This window comes from Anser brachyrhynchus (assembly GCF_964034855.1).
Source record: "Anser brachyrhynchus genome assembly, chromosome: 8".
In the NCBI taxonomy this organism is placed as follows: domain Eukaryota; kingdom Metazoa; phylum Chordata; class Aves; order Anseriformes; family Anatidae; genus Anser; species Anser brachyrhynchus.
The window spans coordinates 31,776,177-31,802,655 of NC_137702.1; the positions used below are offsets into that span (position 1 = coordinate 31,776,177).

At 34.6% G+C, this 26,479-nt stretch overlaps 1 protein-coding gene across 9 annotated transcripts in view; it reads right to left on the reverse strand.

Moving 5' to 3' along the window:
- Positions 1 to 4,556: 4,556 nt before the first annotated feature.
- The window catches only part of CCDC18 (coiled-coil domain containing 18), a 30,071-nt gene continuing 8,148 nt past the window's right edge, over positions 4,557 to 26,479 (reverse strand). For 2 of the 9 annotated variants that reach the window (XM_080602833.1, XM_080602834.1), the window contains exons 10-29: positions 25,519 to 25,619; positions 25,255 to 25,412; positions 24,375 to 24,595; positions 23,497 to 23,607; positions 22,501 to 22,632; positions 21,640 to 21,774; positions 20,982 to 21,059; positions 20,038 to 20,154; positions 19,389 to 19,556; positions 18,774 to 18,916; positions 17,992 to 18,155; positions 16,989 to 17,202; positions 16,568 to 16,667; positions 15,356 to 15,472; positions 14,809 to 14,952; positions 13,268 to 13,471; positions 11,958 to 12,095; positions 10,164 to 10,361; positions 5,842 to 5,910; positions 4,557 to 4,695 (exon numbers count right to left, since the gene is read on the reverse strand). In XM_080602833.1, the coding sequence (XP_080458959.1) occupies positions 5,881 to 5,910; positions 10,164 to 10,361; positions 11,958 to 12,095; positions 13,268 to 13,471; positions 14,809 to 14,952; positions 15,356 to 15,472; positions 16,568 to 16,667; positions 16,989 to 17,202; positions 17,992 to 18,155; positions 18,774 to 18,916; positions 19,389 to 19,556; positions 20,038 to 20,154; positions 20,982 to 21,059; positions 21,640 to 21,774; positions 22,501 to 22,632; positions 23,497 to 23,607; positions 24,375 to 24,595; positions 25,255 to 25,412; positions 25,519 to 25,619 (2,673 nt within the window). In that variant the 3' untranslated portion in view covers positions 4,557 to 4,695; positions 5,842 to 5,880. Of the gene's footprint in view, positions 4,696 to 5,841; positions 5,911 to 5,945; positions 10,362 to 11,957; positions 12,096 to 13,267; positions 13,472 to 14,808; positions 14,953 to 15,355; positions 15,473 to 16,567; positions 16,668 to 16,988; positions 17,203 to 17,991; positions 18,156 to 18,773; positions 18,917 to 19,388; positions 19,557 to 20,037; positions 20,155 to 20,981; positions 21,060 to 21,639; positions 21,775 to 22,500; positions 22,633 to 23,496; positions 23,608 to 24,374; positions 24,596 to 25,254; positions 25,413 to 25,518; positions 25,620 to 26,479 lie in introns of those variants that run through there. The other 7 variants (XM_080602837.1, XM_080602835.1, XM_080602839.1 and 4 more) reach the window with 7 other exon arrangements.

Consider the following 26,479-nt stretch of genomic DNA (forward strand, 5'->3'; position numbering starts at 1 on the left):
TAACACATTATTGAATTTATTCAATGAATATTGAATTATTGAAACTCCTACCCATCCTCATAGAGCAGAAGATCTGTACAGCTTAAATTTCAGGGAAGTACAGCAACTTAATTCATATGGAAGTGAATACAGTTGCTACCTGCTGTCTCACAGCTGTAGAATCTGAAGATGATTTATCCGCAAGAATTTCAGAAATACAAAGAAAAAATAACTTCAGGATCATTAAAAAAATATATATTCTCTGGACAAAATCCTACATAGATTTTCTATAGCTTTCTCATGATAATATTAGAAGTAGATGAAAGTTGCGAAAACATGGATTTTCTTTGTCAAGCTGTCAATATTACATAATTCAAGATTCCCCTACAATACCATATAAAACAAAATATTAAGAATTTTGCTGTTGATAGACCGATTTGGCTGCTGCCAAATATGGAAAAATTGATTTTGATACTGGTCAGCTCTTTTCTGGTTCTACTCTCAGGCAGCAATTATCCCCAGTCACAACTTCTAATAAAACACTCCTTGGGAGAGGACCTCTTCGTAGGGTTGAATTTTGGGCAGGCTCTTTAGAACTAAATCTACTATTGAACTGGACAGCAGAATTCCAACTGCTGCTGGAATTTAAGCCTTTTCTCCTGCATCACTCTTCACACTGGACCTTGAACTTTTCCTGTACTACATTCTGCACACTACATTTTTTAAACCTTCTTTTTTCTGTTTTTGCTTTGTATTATTACAGTATTCATTTTAAATCTCTCCAGGCTTTTCAGAGATTTATGCAAAATCAAAGTTTGGAGGCAGCTTTGACTCTGTAATCCCATGACAGCAGCTGTCTCTTCTCCCACTGTACAGGAGCTGAACACTCAAGCATACAGAGACACATGGGATGTTTAACAGTTGTTGGACTTCACTCAAAGAACAGTGGGAAAATTATACCAAAGTGAATATATGTGACAAATCAAACACTAAAGTCCCACAGACAACGAACAGGACTGTTCTCTCAAATACTGTCTTAAACACTAAAAAATAGTACTGCATCCTTGTTGCTCTCCTCCCACCTCCTGTCCTTATAGCAATCTCATCCTGTGTTCCTTTCTGATGAATTTCTACATGCTCTCTTTGAGCCCTTGACCTTTTTTATCTTGATCTCTAGAAAGGACTATTATCCTTTTAAAAGGAAAACATTACAGGTTTGTTTTACAATTTTATTTCGATATTATATGCAAGAATCTGTTTTCAGAAGTATTAAATAGAGTATATTTTATCCAAACCTAAAAACCTCTAACTGTCTATAAGGATGTTTATTTTAGTATCAAAACTACTTGCTTATGTAGTGTGAAGAATGTGGACTTCGATGCCTTTTGTGATGTATGATTTCCATGGGTTTCTCAGTCTGTTTCTCCTAGATAGCAGCAAGCTTTAAACATTTGTGCAGTAACTCTGAATATATTTAAAACTGTCTAAACTGTAATTTACACCTGTGGATCGATACTTACTGAAGTTTGAACTTGAGTGCTTGTATAGCTAAACTTTCGCAAAATCCTTCCACCGCAAACTTTGATGCAGCATAAACATCATTAAATAAGATACCTGATGGTACAAATAAAACAGCCTGAGAATGCGATCATATTCAACATGCAAGTAGTTTAGTTTTAACGCTTGTTTTCCTAGCAAGACTGTAGAAATTCTGGGAAAATACATTAAGAAAATCCTTGTGGATACTGGTCTAATGAGACAGTTCATTAGTAATAATAGTTTAATATTATGAGTAGTTAAGTAGTATTAAATACTGCTGGGTTGTTTGTTTGTTTTTGCATATGTTCTCAAAATTCCTTATGCTAACGCATGCTTGACTAACCTAATGCTTTTCCTCTTTCTAGCTGATACTGTGATCTCTCTGGCTGCTATTAAATATTCTATAGTCTACTGGATAAGTGTATATACATACAATACCACCTGCACAAGACTTTGAGCAGGCTGGAGATAAACACAGAAACTGAGCAGATTTGATTATGCAAGAGATCCATCTTGCATCTGAGGGGCTTAGGGCCATGGAGTTGATCAGGGGAATGGAGCACCTCTCCTGTGGGGACAGGCTGAGAGCTGGGGATGTTCAGCCTGGAGAAGGCTCCAGAGTGACCTTACTGCAGCTTTTCAATGTTTAAAGGGAGCTTATAAAAAAGATGGAGAGCAACTTTTTGCTCAGTCAGATGACAGGACAAGGGGGAATGGTTTTAAACTAAAAGAGGGGAGATTTAGATTAGAGGTCAGGAGGAAATTCTTCTCTCAGAGGGTGGTTAGGCCCTGGAACAGGTTGCCCAGAGAAGCTGCGGATGCTCCATCTCTGGAGGTGTTCAAGACCAGGCTGGATGGGGCCCTGAGCAACCTGATCTAGAGGGAGGTGTCTCTTAAATGGTCTTTAAGGTCCCTTCCAATCTGAGCCATTCTATGACTTGGAAAAGGCAGTACAGCAATCCAATAACCACACTTGCAGTTTGCTTTAGGACACTCGCTCACCAGAATAATCCAGGTTAAGATCAATGCCAGTGCCTTAGTAATTGAAACAAATACAGTCAGACCAGAGGGAACGGTAGAAACATTATTTTTTTGCTAGAATTAGCTCTGTGAAACTTTATGAGGGGAAACTTTACCAAAAGATGGTAGAGTTGTCCAGGACATGACTGGAGTTTGTCCCATTAGCACAGCATAGCAAGTGTGTTTGCCTGTCCCCATAATCCTTTCCAACAGGAAAGTGAAAAGTAATATTCCTAAATCCTGTTTTCCAGGTAATCTCTAGTAATTAAAATAATAATAATAAAATAAAAAGTAGAATGTGAGTTAAAACTGATAGCCTTACTCCCATGAAAAAAGAATTCACAGCTTTTGTTGTTAAAATATCTTGAGAGTAGTTGTGCATAGTAACATACTACTGGGATACATAAAACGCCAGATCTAAATGCTACGCTTCTTGGAGTTTTAGCATTACAGAGCTCAATAAATAGATATGCTAACTCCTACATTTTTTTCGGGAAAAAAAAAAAGAGGTGTGCTCTAGATTGTACATACTGAACTTTTAGATTAAACAAAGAAAAAAAAACACTTTGCCTTGTATTCCCATAACACTGCTTATTATAACTATATGCCCGCTCTTTCTCCTCTTCATGTCAGGCAAAATCTCCTTCAGGAGTCGAACCAGTCCAAAGAAGTTGGTATCCATCACCGTTTTCATTTCATCAATGGTCTGACATTCAATTGGTCCAATAAGCCCCATTCCAGCATTGCTAACTGCACAAAATGGAAGACAACAGTGACCGATAACATCCCTAAACATTAGCTTATCTTTACTGGAAAGCATTTAGAAGTAAAATAAGGATTAGGGATTAAATAATCCTTAGAGAAAGGATTAAAACACAAAAGATATTATTGCGTTAGTCAAGCTCTGCAAATACACTTCTCTATTTTTATTTTTTGATTAATTATGGTTTTAATTCAATTTAAAAATCCAATTACCTGATATTTTGCATTTTAACCAATTTATTTCTGATCAGTCCTTTTTCTTTAAATTAGAAAAGGATTACAGGAAAATGAGCCAAGAATCATCATTATTTGTTCATCATTCAGTAGCATAAGTTAGCGGCTACAGTCAACGCCCATATCAATGAATACAAGACTTCAATCTATTCCAAAAGGTGCTAGACTAGGCCATATTTTAGTATGCCTTTTAGGTTTTTCTTTGCTTTAAAAATTCACGTCTTTAAAAAGAAACTTGTTTGTTTTTTGTGTGTGTGTGTGCATGTGTCTCCTAGGTGTTTATAAGTGGGGAATGACTGATAAAACTGGCATGCTGCAATAAAACTACTGTGTCAAATTGGAGCATAATACAGGCTGCAGACAAATTTTGTTAAACGATTCTTTAATGAGTTCTAAAAATGAAGACAGGTCCTTGATTTTCTCTTAGAGATTTCATTGCTGAGAATATAAGCATCTTTCTTCTATTACTATTTATTTTTAGCAAAACAGTACAAGAAAACTTCTTGTTAAATGATTTGCACAGTAGAACTATAATTCTCAATAAAAAATTAAAGTACTCGTACTTTGCATTTGTTCTTTTACTTGCTAATTACCAAGTGCTATTGCTTTCTTAGTAGACAACACTATTATTATAACACTATTTTATTATAAACAGAGCTGTGCTTCATCTATAGGGCAGAAAGTTGTATATGAAGACACAGATTTAGGCAAAAGTCCTATTCTCACACTTACTAAAAAACTGCATCATCTTATCCAAGACATTTCTTTACTGTGATCAAGTTTCTCCTTTGTAAATAGGAGAAACAAGCTTCCCTGCTTAAGAGAAGCACAGTGAAATTTAATCCACGTCTGCACGAAGCCTTAAGAATCATGAATAAATTAGGCAATTATTATTAATTTGATCATTTAAAAAATACACTAATGAAACTTCTCCAGAGTATCTGAAGAGACGATAAACAGAAAACTTATCTGTTCACAGCATACACATCTTGTACTTGCCTAGGACATCAATCCTTCTGTCAGGGATACTATTCACACAAGTTTTAATGGACTGTTCATCACAGACATCCAGTTGTTTAATTTCCAGGGTTTTGCCCAGCCTGCGACCTGCAGCTTCCTCAAGTGCCTCCTTCTTGGCCAGATTCCGCATTGTGGCATACACTGCAACATGTCAGAAGCAATAGTTAGTCACAAATAAAACCTTTTCTGTGGTAGTGTTACAGAGAAGTATTAAACAATATTTTTTTCATTCATATCTTAAATATCATTGATAAAACCCAGTTAAAAACTTGAAGTAGAAAGAACTTATTTTGAATGCATATGACACTATTTTTCCAGAATCTCGTTATGAAACCTTCAAGGAATCTAAAAGAAGAATTAAACCAGTATGCACAATGTAAAACATGCAGCATGAGAAGACACTACTATCAGCAAAATTTAAAGCAATGGGTACCAAGTCAGGCTGCTGAATCATTTTTAATATCCAAGCACAATATTGGAATATAGATTATTTTTTTTAAAAGCACTGCCAACATGTTTAGCAGAAATACCATGACTTTATTAAAAAAAAAAGTGGAAGACAGCTAGTTCCTCAGATTGCAAAAAATGTTCATTTGTGCAACCTACTTCTCAAATTTAAAATTAGTTTTACCGTTCTTATGCCCTAATTACCCAAAAAACTACGAGTCTGCATCCAGCCACTTAGCAGTAAAATACCGTAAGAATAAGCTTGAGAAACCGATTTTCTACAGATTGCTGTATTTACTTTGCCATCCATTTTCAGTCATAGCAAATATCCCATTTTGCAGCAGAAAGAAATCCCAGTCCTTTTCTCACACTTTTATGGGTGCACAGCATTGGAATAATGAATCACACTTCAGGAAAAAAATGTAAATTTAAGAATTCTTTTCCTAAATTAATTTTGTTGGTCTTCCAATTGGCATGCATGCTTCATTCAACAAAAATTTAGTAGCTAGAAGCAAAGTTAACTGTGTGAATGCATATCCAGGCAGTACACTGCAGACATTTTCAACTATTTATGGTGGGTTTTTTTTGTAATCTAATTTTGTAATCAGTTCAAGTAGGTGTTCAGCTTTGATACAGGTACAGAAATACCATCTGCTTACAGGAAGCAGTTTATTTTCACTGTATTGCATTTTCTTGCATGGTAGAAGGGGGTTAAACGGGAAGCAATCACCAGATTGAATACAGTCAGCTCTGATAAATCATGGAGGGAGGGAAGAGAATATTGCATTGAAGAACGTACACATATATATAAATAAAGATAAATAACAGAAATATTGTTACCTTTAAATCTTTTCTGTTCATCTTTTGCCATTTTTACAGCTAAGGCCAGTCCAATTCCTGAGGAGCAACCTGTAATGAGGACATTTCTTTTTGCCATCCTTTTCACTGTGTGGTTCAAGCAAGAGTTCTTGCTCAGAGGCACAACAACCTAAATGCAGCTATAGTATAATGTCACTGGCCTTTAATGCAATCTGCAGCTTTCCTGAGTCAACAAATCCCAAAATGCACACCTGGACCCTGCATGATTAAGGGATAATCTCCAACTAGACAAAAACAGAAACAGATGCTCCTACATGAGCTTATAATCTGCATTACCAATATGGACAATATTTAATATAAAACTTGATTAGTCTTTGAAATGAGACATTTGTAAACTATATAAGATTTTTTAAATAGTAAAATAATGATTTTGCACATTACTGGAAGAAAAAGCTTTGCCACAATTACAACTGCCACTAGAGACAACCAGTCTCTGATGTGAGTGCTGGACTCAACGCTAATGACAAATACCCAAAATACGATCCCTTTGCTAAAGGTGTTCAGAATTTCAATGCTTACAGCACCCTCCACATCCTTTTGAAATAGAGCAGCGCTTGAATTTATTCCGATATCTTATTACTATAGGACTTTTAGTTACAAACATGTCTAACAGGCTTTATAGAAAAAGTAACTGAAAAGTATGCTGTCGATTTGGAAGGAGAAAAGTTATTTAGACAGATTCCTCATATTTATTTTTGGCACTGTTCCCATACAAGAAGGAGGAAAGTGAGCAAGCATGCTAGCAGTGAAGAACAACTAGAAAGACACTAAACTGACCAGCTTCACTATATCCTTGCAATCACTGAGTCTTTGAACATTTTCTATTCTCCAGCTGACAAGTTGAAAGAAAAAAGTTTTCTAAGAGACAATAACCCCATGTTAATACAATACAGTTCAGAAGAATTAACTTAGTTTTCCAGGATTTGTGTAGATGTAAACTAGTTAGTAACTCAAAAGAGTAGAACTCTACAGAAATGTTTCACTGAAATGATGTAAGCTTTCCAGACAAACTAATGTTGACAGTATAACAAATGAAATCATTAACCTCTCAGACCTGCAAAATAACAACACAACATCTAAAGTTAATGAGAAATTTTAATTATGTTTCTACTTAATTATCAGGTTTGACCCAGGGCTTTACCAAAGAAGTTAGTATTCAGATACACAATTTTACCGCAAATGCTGTGTAGCTGATTCAGCCATTAGGCAAATTGCTATTGCTGCTCATGCACATTTATATTTAGTGCATGTAGGAGGGGCAAGCAAGGCTTTATGCAATACTATGTTAGTGGAACTCCTCTAGTGTGGTGATGCAACTGTAGTTACAGATAGGATATATTTTCCCCTTGAAATCTTGGTTTGAAGGGCTTTAATGTTCCTTTGCTTCAAAAGACCAGTCTGAAGTTTGATGCACAGATTTCTAGCCTGAAGGCAAACTGATCTGCTTAACAAGAGGAAAAAAAATAATATTTTTTTCAATTGCGCTCGTCAAATTAATTTTACTGGTTTTAATTTAGTGTTATGTAGAGGAGCAGATAGCTTGTTCTGAAACACGTCATACAGTAATTTCCCCAAGTAAACAGCAGGTTTTGCTACATCATAATTTTTATAATAGAAAAATACACTGAAACTGCAGAAATATATACTTCAGATGAGTGTATCTTGAACTTAACAACAGCTGCAAAGTGTGTGCCTGATTTTGTATAACCACTGGAAGTAGAATATTTGGATTTGTGGAGCATGTTCGAATAACTAGTTAAACTGACCTACCTGCTACCAAGGAGGTTAGCACACTTCCACCTGCAGAGTTTCTGAAATACAATAGGTTTTTTTGTTTTGTTTTGTTTTCTGTCTGAGATGCACTCTTAAAACACTAAACACCTCATTCAGGCTTAAGTCTTACATTAATTTTTGTTCTTCTCTGCTCTACATTAAATGCCGTTGCTAACTGGATATTCTGAACTACCAATCTCATATCTTAATGCGCATAAATCATGCTTGCATTAATCAGACTCACATTTATGCCTCTCATATTTGCAGTTTCTGGCACTTATGTAATACAAGCGCTAAAGACTGCGGTCACTAGCCATTTATACTAAATTGTGTAATACTTCTGGAAAACTGTTTTAGTTTGTAAGGAAACAGTCAAGCCTTATGGCCCCGTCCCACACATCTCTGCATCTGAAAGACACTGGTTGGAGTAAAGCACACAGATTTTCCCAGCATCTATTAATGACCGAATCAGTGACCTAAAATGTCTTACACACAGGTTCATTCTAATAAACATAAAATGTTACAGGGACAGTATCTTAAGACAAACAAATGAACAACAAAAAACTATTCCCAAAGAAAAACTGATAAAAAGATAATACCATTTTGCTCTTATTAGATGTGCCACACAGCTACATCATTTTAAATCCTGGGGGGGAAGAGGGGACGTGACACTAGAGGTGAAATTAATTCCTACAATTCAAGATACTTAAAAATAAAATTTATTTCTGAAAAATAAAATAAGTGAATTTTTTAAGGCAATAATCTCAAAAACAGTTGGAAAAAGCAAGATAGGCTTTTGCATCAATAAAAATACATTCATAATTTACAAATACAATGTTAAAATTTCCTCTTTGAATGTACTATTATGTTGCCAGCAACAGCATTCGTGGGTTACTGCTTGTCCAATAGGCAACATTTCTTCCTTCACAGTTCTTGCCCCTGCAACAAAATATCTTTGATCAGCAACTTCAAACTTCCGAGTTCAATTTACCCTATCTAAATCCTTTTGCACTAAGACGTTACTTTTTATTTTGAAGAACTCTCTTAACAAATTAAGCCAACTACGTGCAGGTCTCAAGTCCATGGCTTCTTTCTCAAATTCTGCCTCCTAGACTTAAGTTATTATTGCATTCCTGTTTACTGTTCTGTCAACCGAAGTGCATTTGCTTTCAAAATAAATAAATGTTGAAGAATTTGTAAGCAATGTTAAGTTTTAAGAGAAGTGTAATAAAATATTATGCAGTGTATTTTGAGAAGAAATATTAATATACAAATTCTCCACAAAATTGTAGAATTTGAAGGAGTACTGTCTTTTGAAATAACTGCACTGTGTAAGGCTTAAGGTTTCTCTGTGAACTGGATTATTGCGTTTAAGTTCCTCACAACTTAAGACTCTAAAAATTCATGATGTGTTTTTAAAAAACATATCGACAGTATCGAAGTGCTTCCACCATGTGAAAGGAAAAAAGCCTATGATTTCTACCATTAAAGCATCTTATTTAAAAAATCTTATTAAAATAAATGTTAAATATTCTGGATTTTATAAAGTAAACAGAAATGCGTGGTCAGTTATAGTACGCTTTTTGTTGTTAATTTCTAAGGGGCTTGGCTTTTTCTCCTCCTTTAAGAACAGGCTTGCATTCTGGACTTAATTATTTGGCAGTACATTTATAAAACAAAACAAAACAAAACAAAAACCAGGAGTATGAGCTGATCAACAAAATGGTTGCTCTCATACAGGATTCACAGCAGCTACATTTACATTAGCCATTACTGTGGCCCATATCAGCCAGTCTAATATTTGGTAACATCACAATATACTGTGGCTCCTGTTAATTATACCTATAAAAGCCATTATGTTGCATCTATTCCCTATTAGCTAGATGCTTATTCTTAAGGGAATGCTATAAATGGAGTACACAGACATCTATAAGTAGCACATAATAAGCTTAGAGCTAATGAATGAAAGACTATTACACATACTTCTAATTATTTATACCATGTATTAGATGTCTCATCTTCCTCATAGCTTTCTGCATTTTATATGACCACTTTTATACAGACCACTTTTTGCAGAAAAAAAAAAAAATATATATATATATGTAAACATCGAGCTCTAAAGGCATAGATATACAAAAATGGATTGGGACTAAGTGACACACTCAAGTCTTAGACGACACAGAATCCTCCTATTGTCCTTCCACGTCCTTCACATAACAAAACAAAGAAAAAGCCCTCTAGAGTTCTGTAGTACCCTCTATAGTTCTATAATACACAGGAGGCTGGGAAAGATGAACTTTTTTTAAGCCTTACAGGCCTAAATTTACACGCATTTTAGTTATTTCTAGTTTCTCAATAATTATTACAAATAAAGCAAAAGCAAGTAATGCAAAACCAGAACTGGGTAATTCACTTTGTTCAATTCTCTTGGTTAAAGATCCTGTAATTGTTTTTGTGTGCAAAAATCACCTTAGATGCTTTACGTATAATGGCTAGTTAGGTAAACTTACCTCAAGCAATGCTTCACTTGCAGCATGAAACATTTCATCTCTAACCTGAAGTTGTTGCTGCAGATTAGTAACAGTATCTTGAGCCTCTGCTAAATCTCGCTTCATCTGTTGCAACTGTCCACTTAGATAATAAGAACCAAATTTTTGGTGTTGTGTTGGTATCTGCCTTTTTGCTTGGTCTTTCAGATGAGCACACTTCTCAAGTTTAAGAAATATGCCAAAAACATTGTAAAAGTTAAAGACTTACATTTAAAGAAGAAAAAAAGTACTTCATTTTTTTATTACTTCAATTATCATTATTAACAAAATTTTATTTCTCACTTCAGTAAGAAATTTGGCCATAGAAGTTAATTTGTCATAAAAGTCATCTACCATTGTAAATTAAGTCAAATCTTTTTTCTTTTTAATAAAAGAAAGTTACTTCAACTTCCCAGAGAGTGCTGTTGTAACAAGATCTTCAACGCAAATTAAAGCAAATTAAGAACAAAATGAGTCAACTGAAAAATCTGTGCCCTGGTTATTTTATGAATCTCAAAAGGGCAAGAGTGGACCAGGAGAGAAATCAATCCAGCAAGGAAACAATCAGATAAGAACTTATAACCTGCACTGTAACAGGCAGGAAAAGTTGTGTATTAAGGAAAAAAGAATGAGAGAGGCTATAACCATCCCTCTTAAGACCCACGCCCGCCGCTTTCCCCAGATACATTAGTAATTGACATTTTAGAACTTGCACAAAGGTAGAAGATTCGTCAGTGAGTCTGCCATAAACACCACTGAAGTAGAAAGTTTTCTCTTACATGATGTTATGACAGACACCATTTTCAAACACAGAAGCAACCACATAATATTCAGAATGGAGCTAGAACCTCTGTAATGTATTCATTTTTTATACAGAATGATTCTTTAAAAAAAAAAAAAAAAAAGAACATTTCCCAGCATAAATGGTAATCAGTAGAGAGAATCTCATTAGAGTTATGAGCTTCATAGACTATTTATCTTACATCTTTGGATTGCCATTTTTCTATTGACTTTTATTTTTGCAACTTTAATCTGCTGTAGAATTTTGTCCAGGTGTACTTCTTTGAGAAAGACACACCATTATCACAAGAAACTATCCTTAATTGCATTTATATCATTCTCACTGTGAGAGTCTGAAGAGTCCAGTAATACACTGGATTCATTCTTTTAGGATTTAGGCATTTCATGACATGAGGACAATCCCTGCATATATGAATTTATTTTTGAATAAATGTGGATCTTACATTTTTAGAAGGTAACTCCATACACAACTAGATACTTCCTCAAGGATCTGGTACCTTTGAAATCTAGTTGATGCATAAAAACCCAGAAGCCATAAATGGCCTTTGAGGCTCCTACCTTCTCCCTGTCCAAATAAAAGTGGTTGACTGAAAGCAGTTCTGACTAAGCCTATCAGCTACTGCTTCAAAAGAAGGTGTATGTGTATTCTTTTAACAGACTACTTTTTTTGTCTGGGAAGGAAGCGTTTAGTCAGCATTTGTTCAGGCACTAGGTAGGAGATCCTTTCTTGTCCAGTCCTTGACTGTTCTAAATCATCTCCTTTAACAGAAGTCAAGGTGGAAGAACTGACACTGCTTCAATCTGCAGTGAAAGAACCTTCATATCCAGGTGGGACACAGCCAAGCCCCCATGCTCTAGAACACAGATCAAATATCTTCAGTGACAGAAGACTTCTCGGATGTCTTATTCCGAGACAAGGAATAACAAAGACAACATAATCAAAACAGCAGGAGCAATTTCAGTTCTAGTACTTACCTCTCTCTGACAAGCATCTTTTAATGAACATATTTCTGCAGAAAGCCTGTTTATCTCAGATTGCATTTGTACTTCTAGTTGAGCTTCATGAACTTTGGCAGCACCCAGTTCTTCTGCCAAACGGTTTGCACGAGATTCCTGAAAGACAGTAAGAGATACTATTAATCATGCCTGTACCTGAAAAACACTGTAAACACAAAACATTATTTCCACCTGAAAAAAAATCACATGACGTAAGTGAATCAGTTTCTCTGTTTTCTGCAAAGAAACACAATGAGGTTACCCATTTCCTTGTTTGTTCGTATGGAATCAACATTAGGACAAGGCCTAGAACATGGTAGTCATCAAGGTGCTGCTACCTTCTTGTTTAGCTCTTAAGCCAAATATAAGCCTACTGAATAACACTGGTAGAGTCATACTCCTTTAAGTAAGAGGGAGTTTGCTTGCCATTAACGTAGTTACACAGGTCAAGCAAGAAACTTCAGAATCTAGAATGTTTTCTAGATATTGCACAAACAGGAAATGATTACCTGAGATAGATGGTAATGAAGTTGCTTTCATAAATTATTTTTTAAAAAAATCTCTGTATGAGAATACTCTTCCAAAGCTTAGACAGGACCACATAGCTGCAGCACTATGTTTCTAGATATTGAAAACTGGCAAAGACAAAAGTACACTTTCACAAATGAATGTTCCCTCCTAACCTACAATGTTCTCTCATTTTCTTTCTAACTTTCTTTTTTCATAACTGGTGTTACAGAAGGAGTAGCTGTCTTCAGAGGAGAACAGGAACTGCAGTTGGGTCTGACCTGTGTACTAGAAAGAGGAAAGACAATGGGCAGACAGCTACTGTGTGAGTTCTGATTTAGTCTAGTTCCTTGCAGATATTTAGTTATGGAAATATACCAGCTATTTTCCCTTTCTGTTCCCTATACCAAAGGAAATACCACTTTTTGGTGAAAAGCTTGCTTAACTCTGGTAAGTAATAACAAAAAACACTGGCAGCGATTTCATTTTTAAATCTGGGCATTTCTTTTGTCCATTATTAACCGGGAAAAAAAATGAATTTTTCTCTTTTCAGAACTGAAAAGAAGGAAGCTACTAATTACTGTGAAATGGCAAGGGAAAACAGAATTTGGACACTCCCACAGAGTGGGAGTTCAAAACAGAACTACAATATGCATATTACAAACTTTAAGCCCTAAACAAATGCATCCTTTCCAAAAAAAAAAAAAAAAAAGTTTTTTAATACCTAATTCTACTACTACTGAACGTATATTCTGAGTTGAAATGTTGAAACATTCAGTCACCTTTTCTTGGGACAGATGGTTTAGTTCTTCCAATTCATGCGAGAGCCTGTCTGCTTCTCTTTGGGCCTGAACTAACATTCGACGAGTCTCCGCCAATTCTGAGTGAGTGTGCTGCCGCTGTTCTCGTTCTAGCTTCAATTGCTGACCCAAATCTAATGCTTCTTTGTACTGGTCTCCAATGCAATTCCCCTGGTTTTTCACTCTCTGTAACAGGTAAACAACAACAGATCTCAAAAGAAAAACCAAACAAATAAAAAATCCCAAAACATTCTGCATTAATTCTTTTCTTTCAGAGGGGGAAAAAACAGCAGCAAGAAAAGAAAAAATACCACCAAGCCAAACTCCCATCAAACACAAAGTCCCAAAACCATAACATTTATATAAATATAAAAATAATATAAATATATAGACTCTATAAATATAATAGACTCTAAAAGACCACAGATCTGTTGTCTAAGTTCTGTGTCATCTCATAGCAGCCAACATAGATATTTAAAAGGAAGACGTAACAAAACTTGATTTATATATATTAACACATTCATAAAAAGCTTATTTTAACACCTATTCATTAGCATCTCATATATGCCTGAAAACAAGTATTTGTATAATTCATAAAGTTAGCTATTTTCTGTTTCATCTGTATGCTTCAACTCACTGTACAAAAAAGAAAACCACCACCACACCTCTTCTAGCTCCTAAGAGCACGCTAGCTCTCAGTACTCCTCTGATGCAATTATTTCCACAAGATAAATATTTAAAATATTTATATTTAAGACACAAGAAGCTCTCATCACACAGTATCATTGATACAGAATGAGTCCAGAGGAGGGCCACACCAAGATGAGCACCTCTTCTATGGGGACAGGTTGAGAGAGCTGGGGTTGTTCAGCCTAGAGAAGAGAAGGCACTGCAGAGACCTTATAGTGGCTTTCCAGTGCCTAAAGGGGGCCTGCAGGAAAGCTGGGGAAGGACTCTTTGTCAGGGGATGTAGTGATAGGACAAGGAGTAATGACTTTAAACGAAAACAAGGTAGATTTAGATTAGATATTAGGATGAACAATGATCGATTGTTGATTTAATTTCAAGGAAGACCATCTCCATAGCCAAAGCATCAGATTACTGAAGATGATCAATATTTTAATTTCTTCACAAAACAGACAAGAGTCTGCCAATAAATTTCTAACTTCTAAATCATTAAACTGGTTTAATTTTAGGGCATTAAGATCCAGCAAAAATCAGGATATACAATACAATTATATGGGGAGAAGTAATGACACTTATTCTAAAGAGACACCGTACAGTTCTTTCTAGGCAGTTACAGTAATGGCGTTAAAAATTTGACAATTTGTTTTAAATGAACTCTACTTAAGAATTTAAGTAGATAACTCCACAGTATTTGCAAGCACTATCTTTAGGGAGAAGGCTGTTTTACTTGCATCGTTTATTAAACAATCACACGGGCCTAAGTACTAAAAATTGTGCAGTACGTTGTGAATAACAGTTGCTAAGGGAAGGGGATTGAAATCCAAGGAGCATTTCACCTTCTCAAGAGCTTCTAGGCTCTGTTGCTTTCTTTCAATTTTCTTCTTCAGCTGATTTATTTCTTGATCTCTTTGGAGTATTTCAAACTCCTTTTCACGAAGCTCATCTTTAGAATGCTGGAGTTTGTTCTCTAAGCTCTCAATCTGAACAGAAAATGCAATAATATCAGGCCATTTATTTTAATGAAATCAGAACAATTAAGAAAACCTTACAAACACTGCCAATATTAATACTGACTTTGGGATCCCTTGCTAATTTTTGATTTTATTTTGCTAACGTTTTCCTATATTAGAAGAGCAGTTTGGGAATTATCATATTAAGTAGAAAGACACATTTTCATTTTTGCACTGTCATATCCCTGTAATAGTTTTAATTGTCAAATAAAATAGTTTTGCTAGTATATTAAGGTATTCTTTCCTTCCCTACAATACAGCACCAGTATTCTCTTCCAGGTTAAACCTGGCCAGTTTTGTGTTCCAGAACCAGACATTCTTATATAATCATTTGCCCTTTGTTAGGGAAACTGTGTTTTAAAGCAAGAATTACCTGTTTATTGCATTCCTTAACTTCTAACTCAGATTTCTCTAAATTACTCTCTAATTGAATTATTTGTTGTTCCATTTCTCCCCTATGTTCATGAACTGTCATATCCAACTGTGTAATCTAGATACAAAACAGGAAAAAAGGAGACATATTATTTTGAACTACTATGCAGAATTTAGGCAGCAACATGACAAAATACGATAGCAAAAGGAATTAAACTAAACTCTTGTAGTCTCAGAAATATTCTTCCAAGCAGTCAAAATAAAAATGCACCCTAGCTACCTCATTTGAAAAGCAGGGGCAAAACACAAAGAGCAAAGTGGAAAATTGGGGGGAAAAAAAAGTCCCTAACAGAACACATTTGGTCATCAGATATACAGAATACAAACCAAGTTTAATTTAATTCAGTTTAATCTGAATTTAATTAGTAGTTCATTATACTTGTCCATTATGTTAGAAAGTGCCGATTTTTGCCAAAGCAAGATACATAAATTAATTCTGTTGCTTTAGTGAACTCCCAGAGCAGCTCACAGGGTGCTGTGACAAGAATATACTGGAAGATCTGACCTCGTTACAGTCTCAGTTCCTTCTACAGATGTATTTTTTTTGCACCTTAAATATTCTTGGATACACAAGCTGTTAATTCTTGCAGGAAGTAGCAATTAGAAGGCTGCGGGCTAATTGTAAGTGACAAAATAATAGCTTTTCCACAAGGAGTACCAAATGCTGAAGCCAAATCAAAAGACTGAAAATATTTCATGTGAGATACGGAAATTTCTTCACAGTAAATATGCTGTTTTATATTTAGAGATTGCTTTAGATCTAATTAAATATGATCCAGTGAAAACCAGGAAAGGAATCTATCATCTCAAGGCACATTTCAGTGCAGACCTTTCCTCCCTTTTATCAAAAATCAATATGTCAACAGTGTCCTGCAACTTTATTACTAAAAGAATTATGGGATGGGTTTACATGAGGCTTCTGTTCTATGAAAATAATAGTTTGTGCCCCTTTAGGGGAGCACAACCTGATCCTTCCTGTTGCCATACGGCTTCAGGAAGATACAGCAAGTTTTATAGTCAATACTATGGCTAGCTTAGCAGTACAGTTTGGAATGATATGTTAACACAATTAAATTCAGTATATTTTTCATAAAGTATCATAATACTACATAATAGGAACAGCTGTCAGTAACATACTTAAAAACGATCTGACCTGAGCTGCTCTTTGTTTCAGTTCCCAATTCCTTTCTTTCAGTGCTTGGTCCATGTCAAGCAGTTCTTGCTTTTTGTCTTCCATTTCTCCCTTGCAATACCTGAAATTCACATATGTTTAACTGCTTAATGCACATTCAATTGCTTAGCTTCAAGCAATTGAATTTCAGCTTGAAAAACATCACATCTATTGCTTAAAGCCAGGTTACTTTAAAGTGTGAATCTACTGATTGGAAAGACAAACCAAATAGAGTAATTGTGATAGTTTCCTTGTGGAGATCTCCCAATAACTTCATTATTCAATGTATTTAACTGGTTATAAGGACAACATATTGTTGAAAAAAAATAGTAAATAAAGGTATCACTAATTTATGGTCAGAATGTAAAATTCAGTTTTCATGATAGAAAAGATAGCAGCTAACCTCAGCTCAGCTGTTAGACTCATGACAGCAACATGTTTCTCTTCTAGAGAGGACTGTGCGTTCTGTAATGCTTCTTGCAATTCCTGAAGTTGTGTTAAAGTGATTTTTAATTCTTCATTGGCATTCTGTAATGCATATTCTAGTTCTACTATTTTCTGTAATGCTTCCCTGTGGCAAGTCTCACTTTGAAGCAGCTTATCTTCTAAATCATTCACTGTTTTACAGACACACACACAAAACAAATCAAATCAAAGTGTTGAATCATCAGTAAGTCAGGCTCTTTATGAACACCATTGTCTATTAGCACTGGTAGCTGTAACCGATTTTCAGTATCACTATTTTTAGGAAAATCTAGAAAGACAATGAAATTATACAACCACCCATTCATGGCACTTAAGTCTTCACCGTTTTCTATTCAGTTCACAATCTACAATAGACTTGAAATTTGAGTATGCATCTAAAACATTTTGCCAATGAGAAAAGAGAGAGACAATATAGTAAATGAATATACACTGCTACAAAAAACGCTAACAGAATTGCTAGTAAGCCTCCAGTTTAAAAGAATGGTAAAAATAAATGGAAGAGGAGTGGTTAGAAAGTTTATTTCCACAAGCTCTTGTGGTTTTTTTTCTTTTAAATTAGATGAATTTTCATGAATGTCATTACAACTTTGTTAAATTTGTGTGTCTTGTTTGATTACCATACTAAGGATCTGCATTGCCAGTTTACAGACGCAAATCTGCTTAGTTATTTCACATAAGGTAAAGGTATACCCACAAAAAAGAGAATTTGCAGAAACCCCTTGAAAATAAGTCAGTGGCTTGTTTGTTTATCTTTAACTATAGAATTACCGAAAAATTTAAAAATATGACTATGGAAAACCCTCAAAACTATCATATTCTGACTTGCTTGTGCTTAATAATAAAAAGGGAAAATATCGAACCTAATACACAGAGAAATGGCGTGATTAAAGGAAGCCTGGAAAACAAAACAGCTAAATTACCCTCATTTGTCTTTTCATTGAGCTCTGATTGTGCTTCTTTCAAAGTGATATCCAATTGATTTATTTGCATTGCTTTGTCTTCAGCATCTCGTTTTAATTGTACTACTTCTTTTTCCATAATAGTAAGTTCATTCTTGTACTGATCCATCTCCAACTTAATTTGCCTAAATAAAAGATGCAGCCAGAACAAAATGAACCTTGTAATAACAAAAGCAGCAAATCTACATCCTTACATGCTCTGAAAAGACAGATGCTTTCATGAATAGTGAATAATATCATTGAATCTAGTGGAATTCTGTTAGCAGATCGGCCACAAATACACAGCAGATCCTGTCAAGTTCAGTTGAAGCAATAAAGTTAAAGGAAGTTTGCTAGGAAAAGAAGATCTTACAGAAGTAGAATTATCATTATTCCCATCAATTATGTGAGTAACTGTGACATTCATAGGAACAACAAGAAGTCATATAAAGTAGGTTTTTCTTGCAACAAGAAGACATTCTTTAAGACTACCAAGCCCTCCTCAAAGTACAAACAATTTGATATATTTATGAATTGAATTGTATTATGAAGTGCCATTTTTAGACTAAATAGGTTGCCTGTACACATATTAATTCCATTTGAAGTCTGTTCCAGAACCTCATGCCTCTGCTAGTTAGAAACTTTCTAAATTCCCATCTATTAGCCAGAGACTGAGCGGTGTAATTACATAGCTGAACACCATTTCAGAGCAAACATCGTTACATCTATATGCAGAATATTCCTCCCAGTTATTCTAAACCTACCTGATTATGCTGTTAAGTTCATCTACCTTCATTCTGTTTAAATCTGCTTCCTGAGAAGCTAGACAAAGCTTCTGTTCTACCTTTCTCAATTCATCTTCTGCACGCGCTTTCTGTTTCTGAAGTTCTTGTTCCAAAGTAGATACCTATTTAAAATTGTATTTAAATATATATATATTACTTTTAAACTATGTAACAAAGAAAAATACATCTTTGTCTTGTAATTCATACACTTTTAATACAACAGGTATCTCTATAGTCTAAAATTGTATATAGTTTAAGTCACTATATAGTCACAACTGCAGTCACATCTGGAAGACAAATGTTTTTGAGTAAGTGTAACTAGGTTCAACTTTTGAATTTCAATACACCTCACCTTAACTGAAGTCTAGGGCTTGATTTTCCAAGTACTTAGCCACAAAAATATAAGAGTTTTTGATAGCAAAGAGCTTGCTTTAATACAAAACAAACTGTAATTCCTTTATTTTAGATATATCTAAATTAACAACTATCACCTCAGTTATCAGATAAACATTCAGATTCTAAAGTTGTTACAAAAATGCATATAAAAGAATTTAAACAACTGTCCTTACGTAGACTCTTTTCATGGTACTGTACCTGTTTTTCAAGCTTAGTTTGATTATCTTCCAGTTCCCCATTTCTAATAGTTTCTTGCTGCAACATTTGCTGATGATGATGCAAGGTTTGTTGCAGAATAATATTTTGTTCACTTGTGTCCTGAAGATCATGACCTTTCAGTTTTATTTCCTTTTGTAAATAAAAAACCTGAAAATACATTTACTTTCCATTACAGTAAAACATTTTTAATGCATTTTTATTACATTTTTTCATGTAACAGTGAGAAGCGTGATAAAAACTCAGTGGCTTGAAGTAGAAGTTTTGTATCCCCAGGACTTCTTCCCCACTGAGATACTTGTGACACAAATCAACTATGGACATGTAACTTTATATTGCAATAGCATGCTCTCCATTCTTTATGACAATGATTTCTTTAATCCTGATTCTGTTACTTCTTTAAACAACTCATTTCAATTGGTATTCCTTTTTCCTAGGTTTATCCAACATTTCTTAGTTATGCTTTTCCCCTTTACCCTCACAAAATGTATAGTATTTGCCCCCAGCTCAATTCCTCACCACAATTCATGCTGCAAAGGCTTTGTTTCGTATTTCACAAGCTTTTATATTAAACACATCAGAACAACAGCTTTCTCTGCAATACAGAAGAACCACTAAAATAAATTATTACCTCTTCAGACTTCTTTTTGAGCTGATTTTCAAACATCTCCTTATTTTCTTCCGACTGACTCAAAAACAGTGCAAGTTCTTCCTTACATATATCTAGTGCTGACTCAAGTTGTTTCACCTAGTTGAATGTAAAAATTACTTCAAATTAGCTATTTTTTGTTAGCTAGCTAGTAGTCCAAAAATGTTGAAAATATATAGCTTTTCAGACATCTTATGCAAAGATATTTTAATCTAAGAGCGTTAAAACAGACGTGAAAGATTATAAGCTTCAAAGAACTGAAATAACATTCAGAAATGTAAGAGATCAGGGGTCCTAATTTTAAGTCTCTGGAAAACAACCCAAATACTAGAAAGACACTCAAAAAAGAAAACTGATCCAACACAAATTCAGAGAACATGCTACCAGCTATGTCACAAGTATCTTCTCCTGGTAGTATCCTGAAGATCTAATACTGCCTGAAACCTGACTGTGTTAAGTCACCACATGATAATGTTTAGTAAAACCGTTGCAATTATTGCATGGAAAATACCAAGCAAACACTAAGAAGTACAGATGGTTTTGTTTTTTGTTTTAATAGACGACCAATATTATGATATCATATGTCTAAACTATACCTAGTGCAAAAACCTATGAAATATTACCTTTGTTAGGCAACCTCTTGCTTTCAAAGTACAAGTACAAATCTGCCCTATTTGTAACTACAGTAATTTAATAAGGCAATTATGCATTGCATAATCTCTTATGGCAGATTTCAGCATAGCTTTTATTAAAAAAAAAAAATAAAAGTAGTGGGAATACTTCAGTCTAACAATTTCTGAAATATTTGTGCAAGACATTTCTGTAAAACAGCCTCAACATAGTTTGTCCACAGAGGATAAGAAAAGAAGACATCACTATTGCAAACTTTAAAACTATTAATCGAAAATTACAGAGAGTTTACTAACTTTGATTGTTTGCTCAGTTAACCGACTCTGCAGTATCTTCAGTCCCTCATCTTTCTTGATGTTTTGTTTTTTCACTTCCTGCTTAAGCATTTTTTTCCAAAACAAAAAAAAAAAAAGGTAAATATAGTGGCAGTAATAAAAGTATAGCTACTAAGAATTCATACTAGGAATCAGAGGAAAAAATAGATCATTGTACATATATGTATACAGCTTGCATACTGTATTTGTGTATATCATACTTCAAAGAGAATTTGGTTCCTAAGAAGCGTCCCTTCATATTCTGCAGCAAAAGGAATTATTAAAAGAAACATAGATTGCCATATTAGAACATTCTTGTTTTTCCATCTAGTGCAGAATAAATGCAGTAGTTCTTTATCCAGATCTCTTTTCCTTAATTAAAGCAAGAAGCCCAAGGGGCAAACCAGAGGTATAAACAGACTGCTGAGATGGTAAACAACAAGGGGTCATGAAAGTTCACACACTTTAGAGTAGTATGGGGAGTACACTAGATTCAGTCAATGACTCAAACTAAAATTAAGAAGGAAGCAAAGACATTATCTTTCATTTTCTCCAGTTTTTCCACGTGTCCATGGATGTGCTTTTCATTATTAGCCACTTGCTTGATTTGTATTTAAAGAAAGTCAAAAGCCAACCTTACCTCTCTGCTCTCTATCAGTAGCTCATCCAATGATTCAATGTGATGCTGTTTATGTATAACATCTTGTTGCAAAACAGATATTGTTTTTTCTTGTTGTACAAGTTGTTGATGTTTCTTGTCTAGCTGTGTCTGAAGCTGTCCATAAGTAGTTAATGGTTTACTACTTTAACAAGCTTTTTCAGAGAACTTATACATCTAAATATGTAATTCAATTTTATTCACCCACCACTAAGAATGAAAAGTAAATAGATTTCTGCTATCAGCAGTGTTGCACAATATTAAATATAACAAGAAATCCCCATTCCTTGTTAGTTTAAAGCAATAGGAGAAACAAGAGAATAAGAATATAATTGCCTGTTGTCAGCCAAAGCACTGAGACACTCATACATTCTTTACTAAAAGGTAACAAGTTTCTTTAACAGATAGAAATAGCCAAGGTTAAATTTCTAATGACATGGAGCAACTGAATTCCTCTACAAAGAATGAAAAATCCCACTGACAGTTCTTCCTGAATACAGATGCTCATAAGGTTGGCAGAGGTTCAGCAAGCAAGAGTACTCTTAGAAGCTACAATTCTACTTTTTCTTTTTGTACTAGGTGTTTGGAGCAAAGACCCACAGTATTCTTAAGCCTGCATTTCTGTTCAATTGAGCAGAAAAGATACTTGTGTCTCAGACAGAAGTCATGAGATTGTGTAGCATTAGACAGACAATTAACTAAAAATCAGGGAACGGAGGAAGAAGATAATATACATTTTTAATTGTGTCTCTCAGAACTACTGAAAAAAATGAAGAAATTAACACAGGAAATAAGTTATCACATCTATCATGCATACATACTAGCACACAAAGAAGGTCTTACTAGTTCTATCTGTTTCTCCATCTCTCTGTGCTGCTCAAGATGAACCAATTTTGCTTTTTCAAAAGCAGAAGTTATTTGCTCATGTTCTCCACTGACAGTTGTTTCCAACTCACGAATGCGGCTATTTTTTCCCTGGAAAATGGCAACAGCAAGAAGGACTTAATAAAAATAGCTAGCTCTGATATTAGTTGTTATTCGATGATCAAGTTCCCAGATTTTACAAACACCACAGAAAATGCTAAAGTTATACAAAGTATGTCTCCTCTGAAAGGATGTCACACCTATAATAAAGGTGTAGCATACCACTGCAGCCACTATACAGAGATGGGGTGCCTGCTAAGGTCAACCAACTACCAGCCAGTGGAGGAAGGAACATCTGATAAGAAAAAAAAATGGACAGATGCAATCTCTTAAAATACATGTTTCCATTGAAAAGGAACACAAATTCTTTTCTTTGCTAGCAACTTTTGACCCCTCCCCAAAACTAAAAATATTTATATAACAATACCAGAACTCGAAGATACAGTTCTCCAAGTTTTAGATCACCTTCTTCAAAAGTTAACATCTACAAGACATTTTTATTCACAGGTCCACATTCAAGTAATTTTATTAAGCAGGTATTAAAAAGAAATTTAGAGAACAAGCTCAATGCTTTTTTTTTTTAATAGTATGGATGAAATGATGATCTCACCAAAACAAATGGTAGTGCTGCAGTTCATTTTAACAGGGCTAGATTTTCATTATGTACATCATCAAAAGGAAACAGTATCACGTCCATTAACAACTAACCATACTCAAAAGCAAGGAAAAAAACATGTTTTATTTAAAGTTTTTTTTTTCTTTTTAAACTATGCCATCTAAAAACCATGCAGATTGCCTAGCAGACCTGGAAGTCTATCCACATTGAATACATGGAATAATAACACTTTAATTTAAACTTTGATCTTCATTTTCGTCATTTTACACAGACGTTGTTTCTCACCATGAACATCTTACCATAAGTTCCTGTTCCAACTCTGTATTTCTTGCTGCAGCAGCAGAATAAGTAACAGCCTTTTCTTCCAATTGTTTCTCAAGCGCCAAAAGTTGAGAAGATTTCTTTACTATCTGGAATTAAATATGGAAAAAAAAACAGAGGTGAAGACTACCATTTCTGGTTTATTCAAGTATATTATATGCTTTCTTATTGCCAATTCTGTAGTAGCTACTTGTATTCATTAATAATTTTTATGAATAATGTATTTATTTTTGTAAGCTCTATTAATCTTTATTCATCACAGAGAAGAATTCAGGACAATTTACCTCTAATGCATCCTATCTGTGATAATTTAGTGCCACACACTGTAATTAGTTACCACAAATTTATAATATTTATGGTCATTATTAGGAAATATCACAAAATCAAATCATGCTGGAACTAATGCGTTAGCACCAGAGTGTAAATATTAACATTTATTCAGAGAAGAGCTAGCTGAAGGTTGATTTCTTTCCTGATGTTAATCTCTGGCAACTGTATTGCAATTTAATGAGGAAAAATACTTAGATGTTGAAAGAACAGTTACCTTCTTAATATTCCACATTAATTCAGCCATTCCAAAGCAACAAGACCATGCACATTTTCCACATAATAAATCAAGCTAGCCCACTAAGAACATCAGTTTTAAAACTACATATTTCTGACAAAGACAAATTGAGGCTTCTGTCTTAAAGTTTTCCCACTTACTCAAAAGTTTATTTCCAATTTCTCTCTAAATATGCCAAACTTTCAAATTAAGATGACAACTGCAGTTTTTCCATAATGATTGTCTTAACTGTCTCTGATGACTGAACTAAGCAAAGTGTGATACGTTTTTTCAGCGCTGTTAGTAACTTACTTCTTGCTCTAAACTATTAGTTTTTGAAGCCTTTTCCAATAGCTCTTCTTGTATGATTTGAAACTGACTGGCGCTCTGAGCCATGCTGGTCTTCAAAAAAGAATTCTCATCATCAATTTTTGTCAGTTTAATACATAATTCTTCTATCTCTTTCTTGAATCTTTGCCTCTCCTTTTCAAATTGTTTGCTGATAAGTTCCAACTGTTGACACTTCTTCCTCTCTCAAAGTAGAAAAAATGATTTGAGATTATTTTTATAAGAGAACATACAAAGCAGCACTCACACAGGTAATCATACAGTCCAAAGAGGAGAAACAATTTAATGACAGAATATTAAACCAACACAGACAAGACTGTTTAATTTTTCTCTGTAACTTAATTATTGTTAGCTGCGACTCACAGGAAAACAAAAATAAAAAAAGAACACCACCTTCCCCCTACCCCCCCACACACGTCATTATGTGGGTGTTCTGAAGTCAATTCACGGAGCAATCCTAACTGTAATTGCAGAGGCCATTGCAGAAATTCTGTAACAACAGGATGCAAACAAAAGAATCAAAAAAAAAAGGAGGTACTAACTAGCATAACCTGCAAAAAAAAAAAAAAAAGTGGTTCCATTTCAACACAGTTTGTAGCTTGCATATTGCTGCACAAGTAACTTAACTAGCTATAAAAAGAATATTGGGCCTACAGAACGTGACAATTTCCAGAACTCCTAAGTGACAAATGCTCCCCATTCAACACAAGCACATCTGTTAGCTAAAAGATTTATTCTACACACACACTAAAACTAATTTGAACCCCACCAAAAAAAAACCCAAATACTTCCTCTGTTCTGTGAATTAATCAAACAAAACTGTGCAACTTTTTTGCAAGCTTACCTCCCTGATCTCTAATCAATTTGACAGGCTCTGTTTCCAGGCCACATAACCTGCTCTTTTCTTGTCTTTCATTATCATCCAAAAGATGTTCAATATTACAGACAGCTAAGTCAGCGTGAGGCTTTCGAATTTCTGCTTCCTTCATTGCTAGTTCAATGCTATTATAAAGAAAGAGATAATTATTTAATATTATTTGTACACGCTAGTTCTAGTACCACCTAAATATCTGCCTCTTGTCATAATTCAATAACTGGGAAGTTATACCTTAAGTCTGCAATCAAAGGTTTACGTGATTCACAAGATTCAGAGGCAGTCTCTTTTGCAGATGAACAGGATAGCTGATGTTTCAAGTGGTGCCATTTAAACTAAAAGTTAAAGGAAAAACAAAAACAACGCGAAATTGACTTTTTATTGCCTAACAGTATGACTAATTCATATATGATACTAGTATATAATTTTAAGATGTGCCAGGATATTAAAAGTTTGGGTAACTTGATCTTTAAAATTATTCTCCTAAGTGCTTGCAGAGCACTGCAGGTTCATCTCATGTTGGAGGAAATTATACGCATTAAGGCCCTCGTTCCTTTATATATCTCTGTACAGGCACAGAACCACAACTGTTTTTACCATGAAAAATTAGATACATGGACATACTATCAGAAATTCTACTTTTTGAACTTTCCACATTTTACTTCCTTTCAGATTTCAGCGATTGCATTTAATACCATTTTTTCACCCTCAGGTTAGAGGGCTTCTGAATATTCCATTGAATTACCAGAATAATCCCTCATTTTTCCAGAAAATGAAAATACATTTTCCAAATAAGATCATGAAACAACTTTTGAGGATCATCCAAATAAATGTCTATGGTCACAACAGCCCAAAGCATCACATTTTATACAAAATTACTACATTCTCTTGGGCAGGAGTCACTTTGGCCATACAGAAAGAATACTTTTGATTTTGTTTTCATTACAGCTATTCACATTTATATTTCAAAAATAAAGAGATCTGATGCAATCTGTACTCCTGACCTTGCATGTTTCTCTCTAGTCCTTTCTAGCTTCCCAAGCAGTTCCTCCACAGCAACCCCCGTCAGTTCGCAACTTTTTTTTGTTTTGTTTTTTAAACAACACTCCCAAACACATTCAGTTTAGTCATAAACTTGACCAGTGCAAGATTTGGGCTCACAAGCCAGAGTTCATTGTGGTAAAACAAAAGTTCA